At 39.9% G+C, this 22,452-nt stretch overlaps 1 protein-coding gene across 2 annotated transcripts; it reads right to left on the bottom strand.

The window, feature by feature from the left end:
* Positions 1-233: 233 nt before the first annotated feature.
* On the bottom strand, positions 234-21,366 carry LOC121956733 (testis-expressed protein 2-like). 2 transcript variants are annotated; one of them, XM_042505106.2, is made up of 12 exons: positions 20,030-21,366; positions 12,483-13,800; positions 10,862-11,062; positions 9,548-9,827; positions 8,805-8,992; positions 7,572-7,772; positions 6,168-6,267; positions 4,092-4,224; positions 3,824-3,961; positions 2,607-2,816; positions 2,391-2,511; positions 234-1,362 (listed from the first exon to the last, which is right to left on the bottom strand). In XM_042505106.2, the coding sequence occupies exons 2-12, from the start codon at positions 13,644-13,646 to the stop codon at positions 1,216-1,218; spliced, it is 2,883 nt and encodes a 960-aa protein (XP_042361040.2). In that variant the 5' UTR covers positions 13,647-13,800; positions 20,030-21,366; the 3' UTR covers positions 234-1,215. The 2 variants fall into 2 exon arrangements, with proteins under 2 accessions (XP_042361040.2, XP_042361039.2); XM_042505105.2 differs by having other exon boundaries at positions 9,539-9,827; positions 20,030-21,364.
* Between the last annotated feature and the right edge of the window lie 1,086 nt (positions 21,367-22,452).

Below are 22,452 nucleotides of genomic sequence, written 5' to 3'. Positions count from 1 at the left end.
AGCAGCATAACAGGTTGCAATGTAACCACTCTGGGCTGGTGCACCCCATCAATTTGCGTTCATTAAAGGAGTTTGTTTTTGCCACTGATGGGCTCAGATTGTTATAAGAAGTGTCTGATAACATTACAGAAAGGACCCTGCAGAGAAAGTTAACATTTGGTTTTTTTGTTGTTATTTTTTCATACTTTTTGCTTATTACAATCGGCTTTGTTTTCTGGTCTCACTACAGGACCGCTCTTTACTTTTAGAGGACAAAAACGACTGGCTTTTTTTAATATTTTATTGCACACAGGTGTGCTTTGAAATGGTCACCAAAAAAAGGCCACTTAAAAAATGCATCTGCAGTCTGATCACACAACATTGGACACAACTTGGACACAAAAAAGACCAGAACAAGTGAAAGTTACAGACAATTGTTTCACTTCTCTGCAGGGTCCTTTACATAATGATGTCAAGCACCCATAATAACAATCTGAGCCCATCGATGACAAAAAACAAGCACTTTTAATGCACATAAATTGATGGATGCACCTGAGTTGTTATATTGCAGCCTGTTTTCCGGCTGTAGCATCCTCTCTCAATACTAGACACAAAAAACTAAAAAAATTTAGTCCAGGTTGAAAAATACCAGTTTCCCTTTAAGTTCAACAATTCAATAGATTTAAAGTTTCAAACAGGTTTTTATTCTCTGATAAATCCATTGGCATTTCAACACTGTTCAGAAAAACATGCACCATGGTAGACTGATTGAACGTAATCATCTCCATGTTTTTCTCATGTTGTAACAGGATCAGAAAATGAACGGATGGTTATTTCGTTCCATCAAGATTCTTTTAAAACAGAGGTCATCAAAAAACCTTGTTTTAACGTGCAGTAAAAACATCCAGTTTTTGCATTTTTTTATCCATGCTGGCATCAAATAAAAAAAAGTTCCCTTTTGGTGTTAAATGTGCTCTCACTGGTGTACAGTACAGTCATCTTCACAGTAGGGGACACTGTAGCACCATTCTCACAGTCCGGGAGGTCGCTGTCGCAGCGTGCCTTCAGGCGGTTTCTTCCTGCACTGGTTACAACCAACACTCAGGATGAACACTGAGCCGGTATCCTGCTTCAGCTTCAGCTGCCTCCGAATCCATCAGAGATTCACCGCAGTAGGTGCACAACGGCTTTTTTTTTTACACTGATATGATCTCAGCTGTGACCTCAGAGGGGAAATTATTCCGACAGGTAGTCCTGGGACTCCATGGAGGACTGGTGGGATGAGGAGTGGATTGAGGATTGGTGGGATGCAGGTGGGTTGTCCAGCCCGGAGGCCATCAAGGGCAAATAGAGATCGTCCATATTGGGCATCACAAGCACTTTCTGTTGAGAAGCAACAAATCCATATTTAACCATTTGAAACCTTAGTTTGATTTCTTTCAAAAATATGAGGAGAAGGCAATGAGCAACTTAACAAGACATGGCCTAAAACAGCTATACATTCATAAAAAGTTACAAGAAAATTCCCTGAAAATAAGCAAAAAATAAATTAATTAAATTAAAGCATAATAACAAATAAGACATAATTATAATGATTATGGATATTTTTTCCCCTAGTTTTTGATCATTTTCTAATAATTCTTGCCCCCTTTATTAAGGTAATTTTGGTCAATTTTCTTAGTGATCTAAATATTATAGATTTATAATAGATATAACAGATCAAATGATTAAATCTCATTCTAAAAGCTAAATCTAAATCTCAGTATGAAATCTTAATCTAAATATTACATATACATTTAAATGTTAAATCTACATCAAAATGTTAAATTTTAGACTTAAATGTTAAATCTTAATGATGTTAGAATCTAAATCTAAACGTTAAATGTTAGATATAAATATTAAATCTTAATGTTAAAACTCTATCTAAATAATAAATGTAAATCTAAATGTTAAGTGTGAACTCTTAATGTTAAGTCTACATGTAAACTCTAAATATCAAATCTGAATCTAAACATTAAATGTTAGATCTAAAAACTCATCTTAATCTAAATGCTAAAACTAAATCTAAACAATAACTTTAAATGTCAAAACTAAATCTAAATGTTATCTTTAAATCTAAATTTTACATGTTAGATCTAAATGGTGAATCAACTTCTAAACGTGTAGAAAATATGCAAATAGCCCATGCTACATCATGCATTTTCCCAACCAATTTAAGATTAAACCACTCCCACTTTAGCACGACAAAAGTAAACATTAAGATTTTAATTTAATATTTAGATTTTGCAGACATTAGACATTGCATGTTTTAAATGATTTTTTTTCCTTGAATACGAGCTAAATATTTTAAAAACTAATCAGCTAGAAATCTGTAGCTGAATTTTTACAGTCAGCTCCCCATATGGACCGACCTGGAATTCACACTGCAGTTTTTTCTCAATCCACTCAGTGACATGCGTGAAGGTGACCTCCCTCTCTCCGAGCGTCGGTCGCACATGAAGGTCTAACCTGGGAGGGACCCGGAAACTGTACCTGAGAGGAGAGAACGAGAGAAAAAGACTGCATGAGAAAAAAGAAACCTGTGAATATATAATACAAAATTACGGAGAGCAAAGTGAACTCAGTACCATATCCTGTCAGTGGGGGGAGGTGGGATGTTGACGGCCAGAGTGCCGGAAAGCTCCAGGACCTCGACGCTGAGCATCAGAGGCATGTTGGAAACCTCGGCTATCTTCTTCTTGATGTACTCATTCTCCGTGGCTTTCTGGAAGTATTTGGACTTTGCGATTTTGTCCACAAATCTCAAGATCTTCCTACTTGTGCTGCCACCAGTGTGCCTGCAGGACGGATGAGGACACATGCACAAATGTAGTGTGGGACTGTAATTTGGACATAATATAACCATCCAAAGTGGGACTGAACTGACTGCAGCTCTGGTGTACATACTGATGAGTATGACAAGAATGCGACTATTTCTACAAAGATTACACATTTATGCATGTTCATTATTGTTATTATCATTAAGGTTTTTTGCACTTCATACACTCGAACATGGCATATCAAGTAAATCAGAGCTCTATCAAGTGTAATGCGAGATACTCCAGATAAATAGGGTTAAACTTAGCTAACAGATATCACCATGAAACTTCCCCAGGTGTCAGCTGTTGGGCAATATCTAATTAAATATGAGCTAAAATTACCAGGGCAAAAATCTAGACATTGGATAAAGCTAGGTTCAGATTGTTGTTTCATTTTGTTGGAACATCAGAGTCAAATGTTTTTACAGAGGGGATTTTGGATATTTTTTTTTTATCACTCCATAAAACAGACTACAGGCAGCCTGTGCATTATGTTTATTTCTGTAATATAATATCCCCTTTCTTGTAAAAATATGACTTTATTCTCAACATTTTTTCCTTGTAAAAGTACAACTTTTTTTCTTGTAATATTAGGACTTTATTCTCATAAAATTATGACTTTTTTCCTGTAAAATTACGACTTTTTCTCATAAAATGAGGACTTAATTCTTTTAATATTACAAGGTTATGCTCATAAAATTACGACATTTTTTCTCATAAACCACAACATAATTCTCGAAATATGAGGATTTTTTTCCTCATAATGTTAAGACTTTACTCTGGAAATTACGACTTTATTCTCGAAATCTAACATTTTTGTCTTTAACATGGTCCCAATCCTCTGTTGTAGAAATTAAACACCTGCAGTTACATCACTAAGATGCGACCACAAGTGCAACATGGTTCAGAAACTACAGCGCAGTGCAGTTTAGTGACCTAAAATCCATGCATATTTGATTTCTTTTGTAATGAAGTTGTTAAATTACCCTTCGGCTGCGACCGCTGTGCTCTTTTCTCCCGGAGGCCCCTGCGACTCAGACAGTGGGACTTCCTCTTCATCAGACGAGCCTGCGCTGGATGACTCCTCGTCACTGTCAGCCAGTATACACAGCCTGGGCTTCGAGCTGAAAACACACCAGTGGCATCACTTATGTATCACTTATCTACTGATCTCAGAAGACTCATTTGTCCTTGTGCCTGCTCACATCCACCTCCATACGCTCTATAGTAACATGAAACATGAATGTGCCTCACCCCACTTGCTGGGTCTCTAAAATGCTGTGAGCCTCGTCCTCTCCTTCTTTACCCAGTTTACACAGGTTCATCTTAGTCTCCAGGGTCATCTGAAGGCAGCCTGTGTACACCACCTCCAGCTCCAGCCACAGGCCTTGGGGATAAAGGGAGGAAGCAGATCAGATTTCTTAACAAGCCAACATCTCGCCTTGATCTGGCCGGGCACACTGTTGTTGCAGAGGGGACATTAGACCAACAGAGGATAGCTCGGCCATGCTATTGTCAGTTAAGCTTAGTCAAGGCCAAGAGGATTGCTAATCTCTTCGGCAGGAGAAAGCTTTCAGGGCAGGTGCCACAAACTCTGTAAAGAGACAAATGAGATCATGGCCTAAGCTGCCTGCAGTTTTGTGTCTCAGAGAAGAAATCTGGGTGGTGACCGTCCGGTAAACTTTATCAGGTGACGCCTGTGGTGTAGAAAAGAAACTAGAATCACAGTTTCGTGGTTGTGTGTCTATTCAGACTTGTATGTATCTGTGACAATGTTTTAAATATGGATGTTGCTGCAAAGAAATTACAAACTGTAAAAGGTAAATATACTTAATACACACATCTGATCTACAAAATCACAGTTTCAAGCAGGCCTGTTGTTAGGGGGTGTTAAAGGATATGGATGACCCCGCCCCAAGGGGGGGGGCATGAATGGCTAGGGTCATGCTTGGGCATGTATGGGTCTATGGTTAATCATTAAAGGTTGGCAAATAAAAACTGCTGGCTAACTTTTAAAGCTAACTAGAAGACAAAGATAACATATTAAACAAGATGAGCTGACGCATGCGTTGGTACCAACCATGTCATGCTATCTTGTTGGGAAGAGGCCGATATACCGATATAAGTTGCGCTAAATTTTGGCGAGAGGGAGAGCAGCATTAGGGACTAGTGGTCGACCGATACTGGTTTTTCAGGACCGATTCCGATACTGATTATTAGTACTTAATGAGACAGACAACCGAGATTTGGAAATATGCATTTTCCAATAAAAAATGAAAATGGTTACCGAAATTTAGAGTTTGGAATATCACAAACTCTAACACAAATATGTTTTTGTTTATATGCCTTTGGCAAATGTTTTATCAAAACCAAAACTTTGAGCATCATATTCAGCTAGTTTCAAGCAACTTTTTGCAATTGCGAGTGCTATTAACAAAAATAGATGCTGCTACTGATGCTGTTTGAAATTGACATGTCTTCTCACCTGTACCTGACAGCAGTTTTTTAAACCAAATTTTTAATTGTTTTTTTTACTGAATATATAAATGGACAATACATCTCAACAGGTGATGTCATTTGGAGCCAGAGTCTGCAGGGGAGCGAACTTCGCAGTACAGAGTTCTTGCCTTTTCATCTGTTTGCAAGCAGCACCACTGAACTCAGGCACACAGGAGGACTGTCGGTCATGTTGTCAAACCCCTTTTTTAGAGCATCAAATAACTAATTAAAACCAGACTTATCAGAACAATGAAAACTTGAACAAACATCAGCATGATAAGAACTGCCTAAAATAACAGAAACCACTTTAAAGAAACATGATAGGACATGTACTTTTATTTTTTTATTTCGGCTCACGTCCCATTGCTGTCATGGAGGGGTTTATGACCTGTACTGCAGCCAGCCATAAGGGGGCGATTGAGCTGTTCTGGCTTCACTTCTGAAAAGCTCTTTTGGCATCCATCCTTGCATACAGTCTATTTCTCCGCTCCACTCGACAGCAAAACAGTTATGTTGTCATGGCTATGCGTCAGTGTGAGCTTAAAATTACGACAATTCTGTCCAATATCAGGCAAGATATTTGTGCAGAATTTGAGAAAATTCCCTCAAGGCGTTTTTGAAATGTTACGTTCACGAGTATGGGATGGACAGGTAGACAGACAAATCGAAAACATAATGCCTCTAGCCAGGGGCAGAGGCATTAAAACAAGACTTCAGTTTACAGCCAGGTTTGTGGCTCTGTGGAGCGTTACTCAGGCACAGAGCACGAGCATGTATAGGTGGGTAATTATCCAATGCGCCATGTACGCGTGCAAATACATACGACTGTACCTCTGCGGTCCAGTGTTGGTGTAGAGGTGCTGAGGACTTGGGGTAGGCAAGTGCCCATGTCCAGATCTGCCAGAGTCAGCTCATTCATGAAGTACGGCAACTTGTAATGAGACAAACAACAGTTTTAATTAGTAAACATGCTGCGTTTATATCAGGCATAAAAAAATTCCAGATAAAATCTGTGTAAGATAAATACTCCACAGGGGGAGAAAATTACTTCAAATAAATGAGCACACCGGGGAAACCTGGGGTGTGTACGAGTGTGTACGTGTGCGTGAAGGACAGAGATAGTAAAAAGGATGGTGTGTGTCAAAGAGGAGGGCAGGAAATGAGTAATGAGATGCTGCAGTGCCATCAGCGCTGCTGTGCTCAGAAGGCCTCCCGCCTCTGCAACCAGAAGGAGTGCATGATCAGCAGACTGACTCCCTCTCCCCGTCTCACACACACACAAACACACACAGGAAACAGAGCTGCAGCGTTGAAGTTTCCAGCATGACATCTTTTGACCTTGTTCAGGTCGAATCATCGAGCGACACAGCTTGCAGAGCTCTGACCTACAGTACACTTACCGCTGCCTCTCCATGCCATTAGTCAGTATGACACTGATGACAGTGTATACTATACATATACACACACACACACACACACACACACACACACACACATACATATATATGAAGATGAATGTGAATATAAAACTAAGGAGCATCAGTTTAACCCTTTGAAACCTGATTAAACTGACTTGATTCCTTTCAAAAACATGGAAAGAATTTACAAGCAAATTACCTAAAATCTAGCCAAAAAAAGGAAAGAAAAAGGTAAAGGCAAAATAATAATAATAATAATAATGATAATAATAATACATTTCATTTATTGGCGCCTTTCTCAACACTCAAGGTGACCTCACAAAAAAGTAGAACTATTATTAATAATAAAATGTTAATTAAAAAAAGTATAATAATAACAACAACAACAACAACAATAATAATAATAATAATAATAATAATAACAACAATAATAATAATAATAACAACAACAACAACAACAACAACAACAATAATAATAATAATAATAATAATAATAATAATAATAATAATAATAATAATAATAATAATAATAATAATTATCATTATTATTATTGGACATTTGTTTATTTATTGTTATTATTACCTTCTAATGATATTTCTCTTCTCTTTGGGGGTAATCTTCTTGTTTGTGGGACATTTCTTGCCAAATTACTCAAATTATTTTGAAAATACAAATCCATTTTGCTCAGGTTTAAATGTTTGAAAAAAGGCATCTGAATGCAGCACAAGAAAATTGATGTTGTTCCAGGTTTCAAACCAAACATTTAATCATCTAAGGACTTTTGGCTAATAAATCACCCTCCTCATCTACCCTCACCTTGATCTTGCTGAGTTTCCTCTGGATCTTGTGTGCCACCTGATCGGTCCAGTACTTCTCCCGCAGAAAGTCCCAGAAGATCCGTCCCACCAGTGAGTTCACCCAGGTGGGCTGGCCCTCTGCAGAGCGTCCCTCTGCCCCTGAACCTGCACTGGACTCAGCTCCAGCCTGACTTCCAGATGCATGCTCTTCATTTTGACACTGTGGGAAAAAAACACAGAGAAATAAGTTCCAGAGGGACATTTATGTCTGCACATGTATTGTATAAGAATACAATTTTTTGTCATTCCTATGCTATTATTTATGCTCCGGGGTTTCTACAGCTTTCGTCAGACTTTACAATAACCAAAATTTGCAATGCAACATCAGAAAAGAAAGATTAATAAAATACTACTTGCCAAGCCCCCCAAATTGTTAAGACTTTTGAAAGATTGGCATTTTAAGACATTTTTCTAACAATTTAGGCTTTTTTTTTTTTTGATGATTTCAAGTTTTTCAATGCCTTTTAAGAATCCATGGGAACCCTGGACTCTCTAAACATCAGGACAGACTGTCTCAATGTGGGCTGCCGATACCAAATCACCAATGCCAGGATTATCAGCTCAGTCAGTCCCTATTAATATCCTTCCAGCCAGGTGATACCTGATATTTCTGCACATGGACATTTGGTCGAGTCAGCAAGGATGTGTTTAGGTGAGCCGCATCCTGGACGAGGCTGGTCTGAGCGCTTAGCAGAACAGAGGAACAGTAGCTGATATTGATCCGCTCTGATCAATAGGAGTTATGTAGAGTATTAACATGACATGCAGAGGGTAAGCAGAACAAAGTTTGGATATTTGCTTACGCTCTTATTGATGCTTTTTCTGTTTTATATCATGGATTTATCTGTTTAGTCTGCTTGCCATATTATTGCCTCATTGTTACTTTATGTATGTAGGTGTTTTTCTTCCTGTTGCTGTCTAATTATACTGCTACAACTACTATAACATATTTCTTATTTCTGTCTTTTCATATAGGTATTAGTCTAGCATTCAGATTATTATCTTAAGTTGTCTTGTATTTTTTATGTCTGTACTGTTTTTCAATCATACATTTTCTATACTTGAATTTTATGTTTGAACTGTATGTTAATGTGCAGGACCCCAGGAAGACTCGGGGTCATAACACTACACTAGACATAACACTAAAAGCTACAATAATACTAAAAGCTAAATAAAAATTTTGCTCATTGACCTTCTTCTGGGATGTGGGGCTTCCCTTGTCACTATGGCAGGGGCTCGGGGTGGGATTGCAGCTCTGCGAGCCAATGATCTGAGTCATGTATGTGCTATACTCCAGCAGCGTTCTTGATCTTGTTGCTCCTGGCAAGTCGTGCAGCTCTTCTGTGCTTTCTTTAGCAGCGTCTCCACCACATGATGTTTCTGAGCGACAGAGAAAAACGGAGACACGAAGTGAGTGTGTGGAAGGAGCTGGTAAATATAACTCACAGAAACAGTGCAATTCTTGCGTGAGCATCAATCTGTCCTTCACGTGTTTCAACAATGACTGTTTGCATTACAGATGATAGTTACAGTTTTTTGCTTTTGATAAGAAAAAAAAAGATATAAAATACAAAATAGCCTTTCCTTTTAGACCAGCCCTCCACTGGCTCAGTGAGCTTTGGTGCTGCATTTCAAAGTGCTATATATTTAGACGTGGAGAAATTTAAATTTTTCATGTTGTAAATATCTTGACTTTGGGGAAATCTAGCAAATCTTTCATAATCAAACAGAACAAATATTGTCGGACGACATGTGAGCTTTTGCATTACATTACTTTGTCAAGGAAATTCACAAATTAAATAAAAAAATATGGATGAAGTTGTGGAGACTGTATGAGCATGAACATGAGAGCTGGAGGTGAATGAGACTTTGAGTTGAATGCCGATTAAAGCTGCATTACAACTGTCTAAGAGGGTCTTGCATTACCTGCATTACCTGCACTCTCCTCCCTGCTCACACTGCTCTTTGCTGCAGCCTTGGAGCCAGACAGGAAGTGCTGAAACCACTCCTCCTTCTCTCTTCCTGTGCGGCCGAACAGGTACAGCGTGACAGGAAGCTGGTGGTCTGGGACGGTGTGTTTCTCTGTCCTTTCTTCCTCTTCCTGCCCTTCAACCAAAATCTCCTCCCCAACCTCCCCGTCAGCCAGAGTGACGCAGATGGGATACTTCTTGTTCCAGATCCTCTTGCGGGCCAAACCAGGCGGCAACAGAGACACCTGGGAGTAAAAGCAACAGAGAGAGACGATAAATGATGATAAGTGTTATTTTCTTTTTATCTGTGTTTTTATTTTCTACAAGAAAGGCTGGCAGGCAAAATTTGTGTTGACAGTTTGCTATTGCCAAAGGGCTCCCTGCATCGATTAGATTGTGTGTCGGTTTTATTCTGCCACTCTGTTGGAAGCTACTGCCTTAATACGCTACAGCAGGGAGACTCAACTTGCTTTGCTTGGGGGCCACTTTTGCAAAATGACAGGAGGCCAGGGGCCAATAGCATAAGGCCCATACATGCTTCTAGGATTTCAGGACATTTCTAGTATTTTAAGATTTTTCTAGGACATTACTACAATTTTAGAGATGTCTAGGACTTTAGGATGTTTCTATGACATTTCTAGGATTACAGGATGTGTCTAAGATTTCAGGACATTTCTAGGATTTCAGGACATTTCTAGGATTTTAGGGCGTTTCTCGTAAGTTTCTAGGATTTTAGGACATTTCTAGGATTTTAGGACATTTCTCGTAAGTTTCTAGGATTTTAGGACATTTCTAGGGTTTTAGGACATTTTTCATAAGTTTCTCGGGTTTTAGGACATTTTTAGGACTTTAGGACATTATGGGCTTAGCTAGGACCTCTGTTAGGGGTGCAGGGATTTGATGCTTTGTTATGCACTCTGGCAGCTTATGTATACTTAAAGTACAGAAACAATTGTCAGTGTGAATCACTTTACTTTTATTGTGAATTAAAAAATGGTTGGAGGGCTACCTGTCACCCTACAGGGGACCACAGTTGGCCCACGGGCCGTTAGTTGAGTATCACTGTGCTACTGGGACAGTAGGTGGGTCAAGTTTATTCAAAGCATCATCACTTCAGTCGTAATCCTTCTGGTCTTTCACGTCCGTGTTAGATGACAATGTGGGTGCAGAGAGATGTGAGTTCAGGCGAGAGGTCGCCTTCTCTTTTACTCCCCTCTGAGGGACATGCCTGCTCCCCAGGGACCCAGAAATGAGAATATTTTATATATAGTGCACTGACCTTACAGTTAGCCAGCTGGTAAGTGCGTGAACGCAAGAACGTGGCCTCGTGGGGCGTCTCATTGAACGCCGCCCACCGGGGGATGTTGGCACGTGGGTATGCCAGGCGCAGCCGGCCGTCCTCCAGGGTGACATAGACAGAGTGTGTGACGGAGGGGTGGAAAGTCTCGGGGTCGTAGCTGTGTGTCTCGTTCATCCAGCCCTGGAAGGAAATAATGAGGGTGTTAAACCCAACAATTAGTCACAAATCACCTCACATTGTCCTGAAAAATGAAAAACCTCCACTGGATTAGGTTAATAACACTTGAGCCGCCTAACATCTGTTATGACCACATGCCTGGACTTTTAGCATTCATCACGTATCTACGTTAATTTCCATGCTTGACCAGTTTTACAATGTTTTAATGGTCAGTTGGGACTTTTACTTATCTGTTATTTTCTTTTTTTCTTTTATGTTATTTCAAGCATTATATGAACAGTGTATAGGTATATAAGTTTAGGTTTTAGCAGTGAGCATTGTGAATTGCAACCAGCTAAAACTGCTCCCTGTTAGAATTTCTACAGTAAGCTTTGTTGAAGAGGTTTCTTCCTTTCCAAAACAAATGGACCCGGTGAATAAAACCGGTAAAAATTCTGAATAAAGCAGTTTCATGTTAAAAATCTGTGTTTTTTCCAATGCTTTTAGGCTCATCATGTGCAGGCTGCAAACTTCGGTGGGCGACACAAAAACACAAAAGGCCCTGTCTGGAGCCAGTGTTTGGTTTATCGTTCTGTGCTACTTTCGCAACATGGCGGTGCAACATAACAAACTCCATGGACGAGGACCTGCTCCCCATGTAGACTTATTGTATTTTCCATTTCTGCTAATATATCCCCCTAAATCCCACACACTAGACAATAAAAAAAATAATTGATATTTACAGCTGGTTATATTTAGATGTGTTTAATTGTCTTAAGTGTTAATATATCAGAAAATACGTAAATCTGGCAGATACTCTCCATGGGCCAATTAAATTCGCAGTGAGGGGTGCAGACTTTAACAACACAGCTCAGCAGGAGGGGAAACTCGAGACACGGCAGAATACATCTGCCTCATTTAACACTGTGTGCAAGTCTTTGAAACAGCCCACAGCCTGCTGCTGGTAGCTCCTCTGTCCTTATAAAATTCACCTCATTTGAACCTGCTAGCTTTGCATTTATCGAGGCCGCCAGCCCGGCTCTCTCAGCAGAGCTGTCAAGCGCTTTGAGGAAGCTATTATCAAAATCACCTGCTCTTTAGCTGCAGAACCTGCTGTGCCTGAGGGCAGTTTTCTATACAGTAATTACTTCAATACTAATCCATTAAGCATCACTGACAGCACTATCATTAAAGATGTCCAATGCTTTACACAGCTGCGGCTGTTTGTTGTTTTGATCTCCGAAACATTAGAGCTTGAACCCCATTTCCATGTAGTCAAATCAGTAACCAGAGAGTGGCTTCCTGCTCTCTGCTACACTCAAATGTGTAACGCGATTTAAGGAATCTGAGAAGTCTGGATAAAAGTAGAAAGAGTACTTTGACTTCACTACATCGTCACCTTCATGTTTACCCTCCTCTATGTTGTCTTTTACTCATTTCTTACCTCGACAATTTCCGAATCTGTGAGCCCGCCATCCAGTAGATCCATGCTCAGGGGTCTGGATTTACTAAAAAGAGCGCCCCTGTTGCTTCTGGCAGATGAACGTCGCGGGGCAAACATGAACACCACCACCAGGCCCAACAAAAAGCCACACGCAACCCCGACGGACAGACCTGTCACGTAGGAGGGCAGGGGCAACACGAAGAAACCGTAAGCTAGAAGACCCACAGGAACGAGCCAGTGAAGAGGCAGCGATGAGCCCGGCAACGTGACTCGAGACTGGGTGTAAGTTCTGTGATGTGTCCCTCTGGATCCATTCTGGAGCTCCACCACCTGAATCATATCTCCATAAGTGCGGATTTCTAAATGGTTGTCACTGCGCTCTGGGGAGGCCGAGGATTTCCTTAAGGAGCCTTTTTGGAGTCTTCTCAGAGGCGTGTCACACACACCTCTGTGCTCACCGTCAGCTCTCCTCCGGCATTTAAGGTCTGCATCTTCACTGCCCCCGTCTTTGCCACAGCTGCCTTGGGAGGACGGCGAGTCTCCGGCGCCAGAAGTCCTCCCCTGCTTGGGGCTTTCGTCCCCCATGATCTTACTCAGCATGCTCAGCGGATCCTGCATGGCCTCCGAGAACTTTCTCCGCGTGTCCTCCAGCTCTGCGATCAGCGAGCTGCCCCGGGGCTCAGTGGGAGGTGATTCCCAGTCATCATTCTCATTCAGCCCTCCTACCTCAGGCCTGGCCTCTGGGATTTTTGGATGCTGCTTCCAAGGATGTAAATGCAGCTTGGAGTCTGACTTGGACAGATTGACCTCTGGCTCGACCCGGCGGGAAATCTCGGTGCTCAGGGACTTGACCAGGCTAAGAAGAGGTTTGCCTCGCAGGGAGCTGTTTTCCCTCGGCTCCAGGTCCGTGGAGGAGGATTTGACGAGGTTGGTGGTGATGAGCAGATCTGCCGATGATGTTGAAAGATCAGCTAAAGAGCCCGGGGATGAGGGGGAGTGAGTCAGCAAGGAGGGCTGGGAGCTGTGGCCTAGACTCAGGTCCAAATCCATCCCCAGACTGAGAACAGGCTGGACCCCTCTGTCCTGTGGTTTGTCTTTGGAAAACACCACAGTGGGACCTTCATCGTGGCCGTCCAGGCTGAAGATGAGCTTGCTCTCCTCCATGATGGAAGTCAACCAGGAGCTACTGAGAGAGTGTGGTCAACCAAATGTAGTCCCTGAAGACACGGAGCATGGTGCGACTAGCACCGCGAGTCTTTAACTGCATGTAGACTTGTTAAATCCTCCTCGGGTAGCTCATAGTCCGTCATGTTGGATGCTGGAAATGTGATAGACAAGAAAAACATATTTAAATGTGGTTATCTGAACAGCTTTGACAAACATCAAATAATTCCACAACATCACTTTTAACAGCAGCATAACCTCCAAATGACCATTTGTGTATTTTTTACACACCCTGTGTGAAATTGAATTTGTAAAGGTGTTTTTCTTGCATGTCTCCAGTGAACCAAGAATCCAAAAATGGAAAAAACAATTCTTGCTGAATTTAAGTAACAAAAGCTAAACTGTATCGAAACATCCATTTACAACATCTTAAGCAACTCGTGCAGTATAATACAAGTCTCATTTATCCAGTTATATGTTCAGTACTTTCGAGAAAGACAGCCCTTTCCAGCAGGAAACTTAATTTAAAGTGAAACGGATCTATGCTCTCTTTAAAGTCGTAAAACAGTCGTTTTACCTCTCTGAACACAGGAGCTGCTGGTCTACCGCTGCCTCAATCAGTTAGTGTGTTTGCATTACTGTGTGCTTTCAAGGATTCATTCAGATTCGTCAAAGTCACATAATAACACAAACAAACTACCTGATTGATGCAGCAGTAGACCAGCAGCTTTCATGTGTAGTGAGGTAAAATTAGTGTATTTGTCAGTGGAGTCTGGCTTTGAAGAGAGCATAAATAAATCTCACTTTCTGGTCAGTTCGCTGTGGGAAAGGGCTGCTGTCTGTTTGGAAAGTACTGAGCATAAGACTGGACAAATGAAACTTGGATTACACTAAATGAGTTGTGTGAGAGTTTGTAAACAGATGTTTTGATTTCAGTTCATCAGAAATTTACTCCGTTTTTGAATTCTCCGTTCTCTGTGGAGGCATGTAAGAAAAACTGTGTTTTTTTAACAAATGCAACGTAACACTGGGTGAGTAAATAAGGACAATCGTTTTTTTTCTGAGTGACATATTCCTTTAACATTAAGCCTCTCTGCTGCTTGTTCATCTGCTGCTCTGACCTTCTTCCTATTTCCGTCCTCTCCATTGCTTTTCTAATTTTCTCTCCCCTTTCACCTCCCAACCTTTTTCTCTAATCTCCTCTGTGCTTTCTACTCTGTCTTCTCCGCTGCTCCTCACCAGGGATGCAGGGAGCTTTGTGTTTCGCTCTATGTGTGCTATCAGTTCACATAAAGTTGCAGATAAGGAAGCAGTGGATGAGTGCTTTGTTTCAATCATCATAAGGAGTTTAATCCCACAGTCAGAGCTAATCCCAAATTAGATGCAGTGATCCGATCCACTATCCTTAATTGTGCCTAATTGACACATTTGTCTTATCCGAGGAGCACTGAAAGATATTGAGAATGATATTCATGTTCTTCTGGTGTCATTTGAAATATTTTCTTTCAAAGTTTTCTCTTGTGTTACATCGCCTGTCACTCATGTATATCCTCTGACAAGATCCTTCCAGATGGTTCAGGGATTCAAAACAGCAACACTTCAATCACAAACTCAAGTCTCTGAACTTATGGCTGTCTGAGGTTTGATTTTAGTAAAACACAAGAGGAAATAACTTCATCTGTGACAGCATCTGCTTGGTTTTAGACGAGAAAAGCAAGCACATCTGATGCAGAAACAAATAATCGCTCAAGATAAGTACAAATATGCATGCAGACAACTCTCACATATTCCACTTTTCTTCATTCAGATAACAAATTAACGACTCAGCAAGAGCTCAGTGACACATGCAAGGCTTGTCATAGATGTAACTGGGAAAACAAGTTTCTTTCTTTTTTTCCAGCCACTCCCTAACTGCTATCCATTATGCCTTTGAAAACACAACAATTAGAAACTCCCTGTGGAAATCAGGCCTCATGGATCTATATGAGCTCTCCACAGCTCGTTTCCATGAAACAATCACTGACATGCATCACAGCAGGCAGGCTGCGCAGCACGAATCACAGAGAGTCGGCAGCTACGCCATCATCCAGACTGAGAGTGGATTAACTGTAATCCTTCATATTAAAGAGGCTTTTATGACACGAAATTAAGACACTTGGGACATGAATTCAATCTGATGAATGAGCAATCAGTGTCTTTCAATTTCAGATACATCTGCAGATACACTTGTGCAAGCTGTCAGCCACACGCGCACGTAATGCAGCGTCATATGTGTGCACACGAAGGCTTTATGAGCAACGGTAAAACAGAATCCTGAAATTCACTTATAGCTTTTGGTTTTTGTGTGACACCCCAAGATTTTCAGTGACCCCATTTGTCCATCCCTATGAAAAACTACTGAGGTCGCCATTGTGTGTTCATAGAGGATTAAATCATAAGAAAACTGACAAATATCAGGAAGTTTATTAGACAAAATAAACTAGCAGAGGAAATACTTAAGTTTTAAAATGAAACATTCTACTATTGTTGAGTTTGAAAGTTGATTCAGGCGCTTATCATCTCCAATGAAGTTAATAAGTGGAGCCTGAGTTAAGATAATTCTTCATTTGTGTGCCAGTTTGGTCATGTTTGTTTGTTTTTATCCAATTTTTCGGAGAGAAAATACTGCAGCCATGTTCCGAGCAAAACAGAGGGTGATATTGTTGTCAAAAAAACAATTTTTCCACCATTAACAGGAAAGAGTAAATTCAACAGCTGCAACTTTGATTAAACCAATTTACAAAGCCACAGAGTGTCATTTGTTACCATGGTGCGCACGTAATTTAACTTTCTCATTGGCTCGCCCCAAATCTCCTCACTTCTCCGTGCAGTCTTGTTTTTAATGAGATGTTAATTTTTAGCACCAACCTGCTGCGCTGTTTGTCAAATCTAATTCAACTAAAGTGCTGCTCTGCCAGAGCTTAAGCTGACAGCCCCGCATTACCCTAATCAATTTCTGCTTCGGAGTCAGTTTGGATCAGTTCGTGCTGACAGGCAGAGGGAAATCTCTGCTGCTCTGTGAAACACGGAGTCAGCAGAGATTTGGCAGCTTTCCAGTCAAAAGTGAACTTCTGCCAGAGGGAAGAAAAACCATCCGAGGAGCTTGGATCCCCAGTTTTTGGTTTGTCCCCTGAGGATGGAAAGTGGAGCAGATTTAACTGTTTTATGATTAGTAAAGGAAGATTTCTTAAATAGAGCTTTGAATAACAATGACCAAAAGGCATGTAAAAACTCTTTGATGCCCCTGACTGAAGGAAGAGAGAGACAGTCTTACAGAGAAAACAAAGCTGCAATCTGGTCCAATTGAAACGCACTGAAAGGGCAATTTAAGTATCTTCAAGCTGGGCGCTATTTTCCCATGTTTTTGTGTCTAAGTGACTAATGGGAACAACAATTTTTGAGCAAGAGAGCTGCAGTTGCTAAACAGGCTGAAATGTGATCCCTATGGGCAGCTGTGCATCATTTACGTCCAATAAAAGTGCTTGTTTTTGTCGCTGATAGGTTCAGATTTTAAGTGTCCAACTATTTCTGGAAAGGATCTCTACGGAGACTGACCCTTTTGTTAGATCCTTTTAGTTTAACCAGAAACAGCCCCAAAATTGATATTGCCAAACCCACCAGACTACATTTAAATAAACAGTAATTTTAGTGTGTATAAAGGCAGCATATTTTCAAATCTCACTGGGTGAATTAAGGGTTTGTTTCAACCAAACCAGGCTTGGTGATTGTTGGATCAGTGGAAAGACGAACGAAGAAGGCATTTGCAAGTTTCATTTTGCTTTTGGCAACTTTAAATGAAGTACATTTTTCAATAATAAAATAACTGTTTATCTAAATAGAGTCTGGTTAGTCTGGCAACTTGATTATTATTTTAAGTGTCAGAAACTTAAATAATAATCTGAGCCTGTCAGTGGCAAAAACAAACACTTTGAGATACAGTATTGATGGTGGAGATTTTCCTCAAGGGATTACACTGTGGCATTTTTCACCACTGTCGGCTGCAGCACACTCTAAATACTGGAACAACTCAAAAAAGTATCGTCTCTAGTCACTTAGACAAAAATACATTGGAAAATAAGGTCCAGATTACAAAATACTTAAATTGCCTTGTAATAATGACATTTCCACATGAAAGGTCACTTTAGAGCTGCAACTAATAATTATTTGCATTACTTAGAAGTTTGCTGCAGATTTTCTTGAATAAATGTAAATTGAAAAATAGTGAGATAATGTTTGTCACAATTTCTCTGGGCCAAGGCTGATGTCTTTTGATACCTTGATTTGTTCGACTCAAGGATAAAAACCTAAAGATATTTTATTCCAATAATATAAAACAAAGAAAAACAGGAAACAGGAATGAAAAAAATCGTTCGTGAAGATATTGTTTTCTATCCATCAACAAACCAATTAATCAACTTAGCGTCTTAACGGAGATGCCCCAAGTAACTTCAGGTCGTCCTGGGTGGAGAAATAAAGTTTAGAAGTTCAATGGAGTCTGAACTTTAAAAAAAAAGTGTTGAGAAGTTCCTCATGACTGCCAAACATTTTTTGAAAAGCAAAGGTATCAGAGGACAAATTAAAGCAAAATTTAATATGACAAAGCCACCGTCTATCTGTCCTGTAACCTCTAAAGTACTCTGTTTTTAAGCTGTAAACAAAATGAGACACAGCAAGGTGATAACAAACCCTGTGTATTTGCTGCAGATGATGGGACAGGTAAATTCAGGAGACTATGACTGAGTCGTTGATAACTCGAAATGGATTAACAGGGAGAGGAAGAAATGACGTGACTGGCAGAAAATCCAATTTTTATCCCTGACGTCTACATGGGATGTAAATCCTGCCAAAACCTCACGTCTTTCTCACTCTGTCCTCCTCGTTGCCTTTCTATCCTGATTAAACTAGGACAACTGGATAAAATAAAGGAGACAGAATATTTGTTGTCTTTCTGGATGACAATTCATACGAGGGCTACATTAGTAAAGGTGACAGTCTGCGCAGCCCGACATAACACAGGGAGGCGTGGTTTTTTTTTTTCAAAGGTGTAATCCTGTCCTCAAACTACCGTTTGACCCTGATGTCTGAGATATTTGGCGCAGCACTCTGTGTTTGTCTGGGTATCACATGGTCAGTGTTGGTAAAGCTGTACTATATCTCATTAAGCAAATCATTAAGACAATATCTCCTGGGCAAAAAGAGGTAGACTGTTAATGGACAATGTAATCCAACACATCACTCAAGCAAATGAGTCCCCTTTGTTCCTTTAAAGGGACAGTTCAGCCCAAAATCTCTGCTTTCTCTCTAATATAATAGAACTAAATAGCATTTGGCTTGTGGTGCTCAAAGCGCCAAAAAATATATTTCAAAAACTCAGCAGCAATGTCTCTTTCCAGAAATCATGACCCAGTGACTCAAAATAGTAAGTTTTATGTAGGAACTACTTTCTTTGTACTAAACTATAACCACCAACTGCATCACCTCACCATGAGATGTAACCATTAATGGCGTCAAGCACAGACTCGCCATCGGGAATGTCGGTAATTTTTCCAGTGGGCTGGTCCTGTAACGACTGGTCTTTTTTTCCCCAGCCCAGGCATTATATACAATTTCTTAGCACCTAATTTTAAAAAACAAATGCAGACAGACGTGTATCCTTCCGCTTACTTTGCAAAGTCAAGTGTCAGGTATTCAAAACATCAATTCAACTCTAAGTTTATGCTTTCTGTACACAGAAACATGGAAAGTAAAATCTACGAAAAGTATTTCCATTGTTTGACGTATTAAATCCTGCGTTTTGCTGCGAGTACACTGTCCTCCTGGGCCGCTATAGCAGATAGCTGCTAGCAGTATGCACACTTTGACTGCACAGTGATATGGTTGGTGGGTGTAGTTCGGGAAAAAAAGTAGTTCCTACATGAAACTGCTCACAACAAGGTCTGTGGAGAATCTTGAGTGACCAGGTCATGATTTCTCCAGAGAGCCATATCTGTTGAGTTTCTCAAATGCATTTTTTTGGCGCTTTGAGCACCACAAGCTGAGTGCCATCTGCTTCTACATAACTGGAGAGAAGGCAGACTTTTCTACGACCGATATCTTTCACAGTCAACAACATACATCCAAACAATCGTGACTGATAAACAGCACTACAAGTAAGAGGAAAAATATGTATTTTTCATTTTAGGGTGAACTGCCCCTTTAAACTTAATGCAATTTCAAGAGATGTCAAATCAATCCCTACAAAAGCCCCCTTGTTCTGTCCTCAGTTGTAGAAAATTTCTTATATTTCAGATCAAGTGCAATTATATTGTTTTGGATATTATTAAAAAAAAATCAGGAGCACTCACCTGGATGTGGCATGTTTTAAGCAGCTGCTCTCGTGTTATCAGTTGCAGAGGTTTGAGCAGAAATGTGCTTCAATTGCAGGCTGCAGTGATCATTGTGGATGCTGCAGAGCGATGTGCTGCACACGAGGATGCGCACCGTCCACCGACCGCAGGCAAGCAAATATTCACTCAACTTTACTCAAATGTTACAAAATCTTCGCCGCAAAAATTCTCCCCTCCCTTAGATTTGATCAAAAACAAACAGTCCCGCGTCAAGATAAACGCGTCAGCAACGACGCCACCGTTTGACATCGCTCCTTCCTTCCGCTTCAGGAGGCGTCAACCCAATACAGAATAATGTGATTATTGGGAGTCCTGGTTGCAGACCGGACGAAACTCTAATCCAGATTAGACTGGAGAGGCCAACAGTTGACGGAGCGACTCCTCCTCTCTGCTGCTGCTGCGCTCAGCGTCAAAACACAGACTGAGCTCAACTCTCCCCCTCTGACACCGCAGCCCTGGACGCAGACTTATGTAATTGCACGACCTGGAAAATGCGCGCTCAAAGTTAGGGCTCAAAAGCCTCTTATTTAAAGGACAGAATCCCTTTTTTGGGTCGTTGATTGTACAGGATGCAGAGATCTGTATGTGTTCAAATAGGATTTTTTTTTTCATTTAGTCCTTTGAAACCTGGGCCGACATCACTTTTCTTGTGCTGCATTCATACGACTCTCACAACTATTCAAACCTTTGAACCATGAGCAAATTGGTGTGATTTTGGGCTGCTGTAAACTTTGCAAGAAATCATTGGCACACTTAGATTTAGAAAATTTGTTTTTAGAAGCTAAAAATGTTCAGAAAATGATATCTAGAATTTTTGTGATTATTATTATTATTTAAAACTATAGTACAGAATTATTGTTACTTTTTTTAAGTAATCTGCCTGTTTATTAATTAATCTATTTAATTTTTGTGTGTGTTAATTTTCAGGTAATTTTCTTTGTTTTGTTTTATTTCTTTTTCCTTTTTGGGTCATTTCTTCTTAAATTGCTCATTGCCTTATCCCCATGTTTTTGAAAGCAATGTAGGTTTCGAAGGGTTAACTAACCTAATTGTAATGGATATTCCTTGAGTTTTTCACTCATAGGGTTTGTTTTTAGGGACTATACTTCATTTTTAGCTTTTTTTTTGATGACCCTCCCTCCTTAATAAATAACTATAGTTCCTGACTATGATAAATGGTTAGATGCATTTGTCACAGGAAGAATGATGTTGTGGATATCTTAAATGTTCTTTTGCGTATAAAAATGGACTCAAAAATATCTATAATATTTATCCAGTCTACCTACTCAATGTTAAAACAAATATTGAACATTACCTTAATCCCTTGAAACCTGAGCAAACTGGTTTGATTTCTTTTAAAAACATGAGAAGAAGGTGAAGAGCAACTTAAAGAAATTAGTAAAAACTTACAAAAACTTACTATAAAATTAAAAAAAATAAAAGTAAAAACAAACAAATAAGAAAGTGACTTCTATATAGTGCTAAAAAAATCAACATATGTATATTTTTCTAACATAATTTTAAATATATAATCACGATAATAGTTTTCTGGACATTTTTACCTCGCTATGATCACCTTTTACTTATTATCATCATCATTGTGATTTGTGGTTGTTTTTTTTTGCAGGTTGCAGGACATTTCTTGCTATTTTTTTTTCCTGTGTTTGGGAAAGAAGTCAAACCAATTTTCTCAGGTTTCAGACATTTAAATTCTAGTGGAAAGCATCTGAATCCAGCACAAGAAAACTGATGATGACTCAGGTGTAAAAGGGTTAAATAAAGAAAATATCTATGATCTCTGGTCATTCAATTTGTAAAGGATTTAGAGGAATACATGTAGAGTGAGAGAGGTAAGGGAGGACAGCAGCTGGCTTTTGGATTTTAGGATGTGAATGGATTATTGTTGCTTCCTGCTCATCTCAATCAGGACCAGCAGAGCTGCAGTCTGTACGCCGTCAGGGAGGAAATAACCCGACCTGACATTCATCTGCTGGCTGCACGATATTTTATGGACAAGTTTATACACTTGGATTCCCAGTGGCATGAAAACATGTTGCTGTTATATTCTACAGTTCATGCTTGTATAATAGTAATTTATGCTGCTGACTGACAGTTGCCAAGTCTTTACAGGAAATGACAGAAAAATAATCTTGTCACATTAACTTAAATTACTATCCCATGACAAACTTTCGTGTGTCTGCTGCCACCTGCTGGCCAAACTGCAGAATAAGAGAGCAGCATTTAACTCATGGAAAGCAAACTGGTTGTATACCTCACCAACAAACTGTCAGGAAGCCTCACATACGTAACTTTGTTATCAACAAATTATACATTGTTCGTCAGTAAATATTCTAAACTTGAATAATTTGTGCATCATAATC

Source organism: Plectropomus leopardus, chromosome 18 (genome assembly GCF_026936395.1).
Source record: "Plectropomus leopardus strain MGB_pleo_1.0 chromosome 18, ASM2693639v1, whole genome shotgun sequence".
Lineage (NCBI taxonomy): Eukaryota > Metazoa > Chordata > Actinopteri > Perciformes > Serranidae > Plectropomus > Plectropomus leopardus.
The sequence above is the reverse complement of the archived record's forward strand: the minus strand, read 5'-3'. Positions and strand labels throughout refer to the sequence as shown.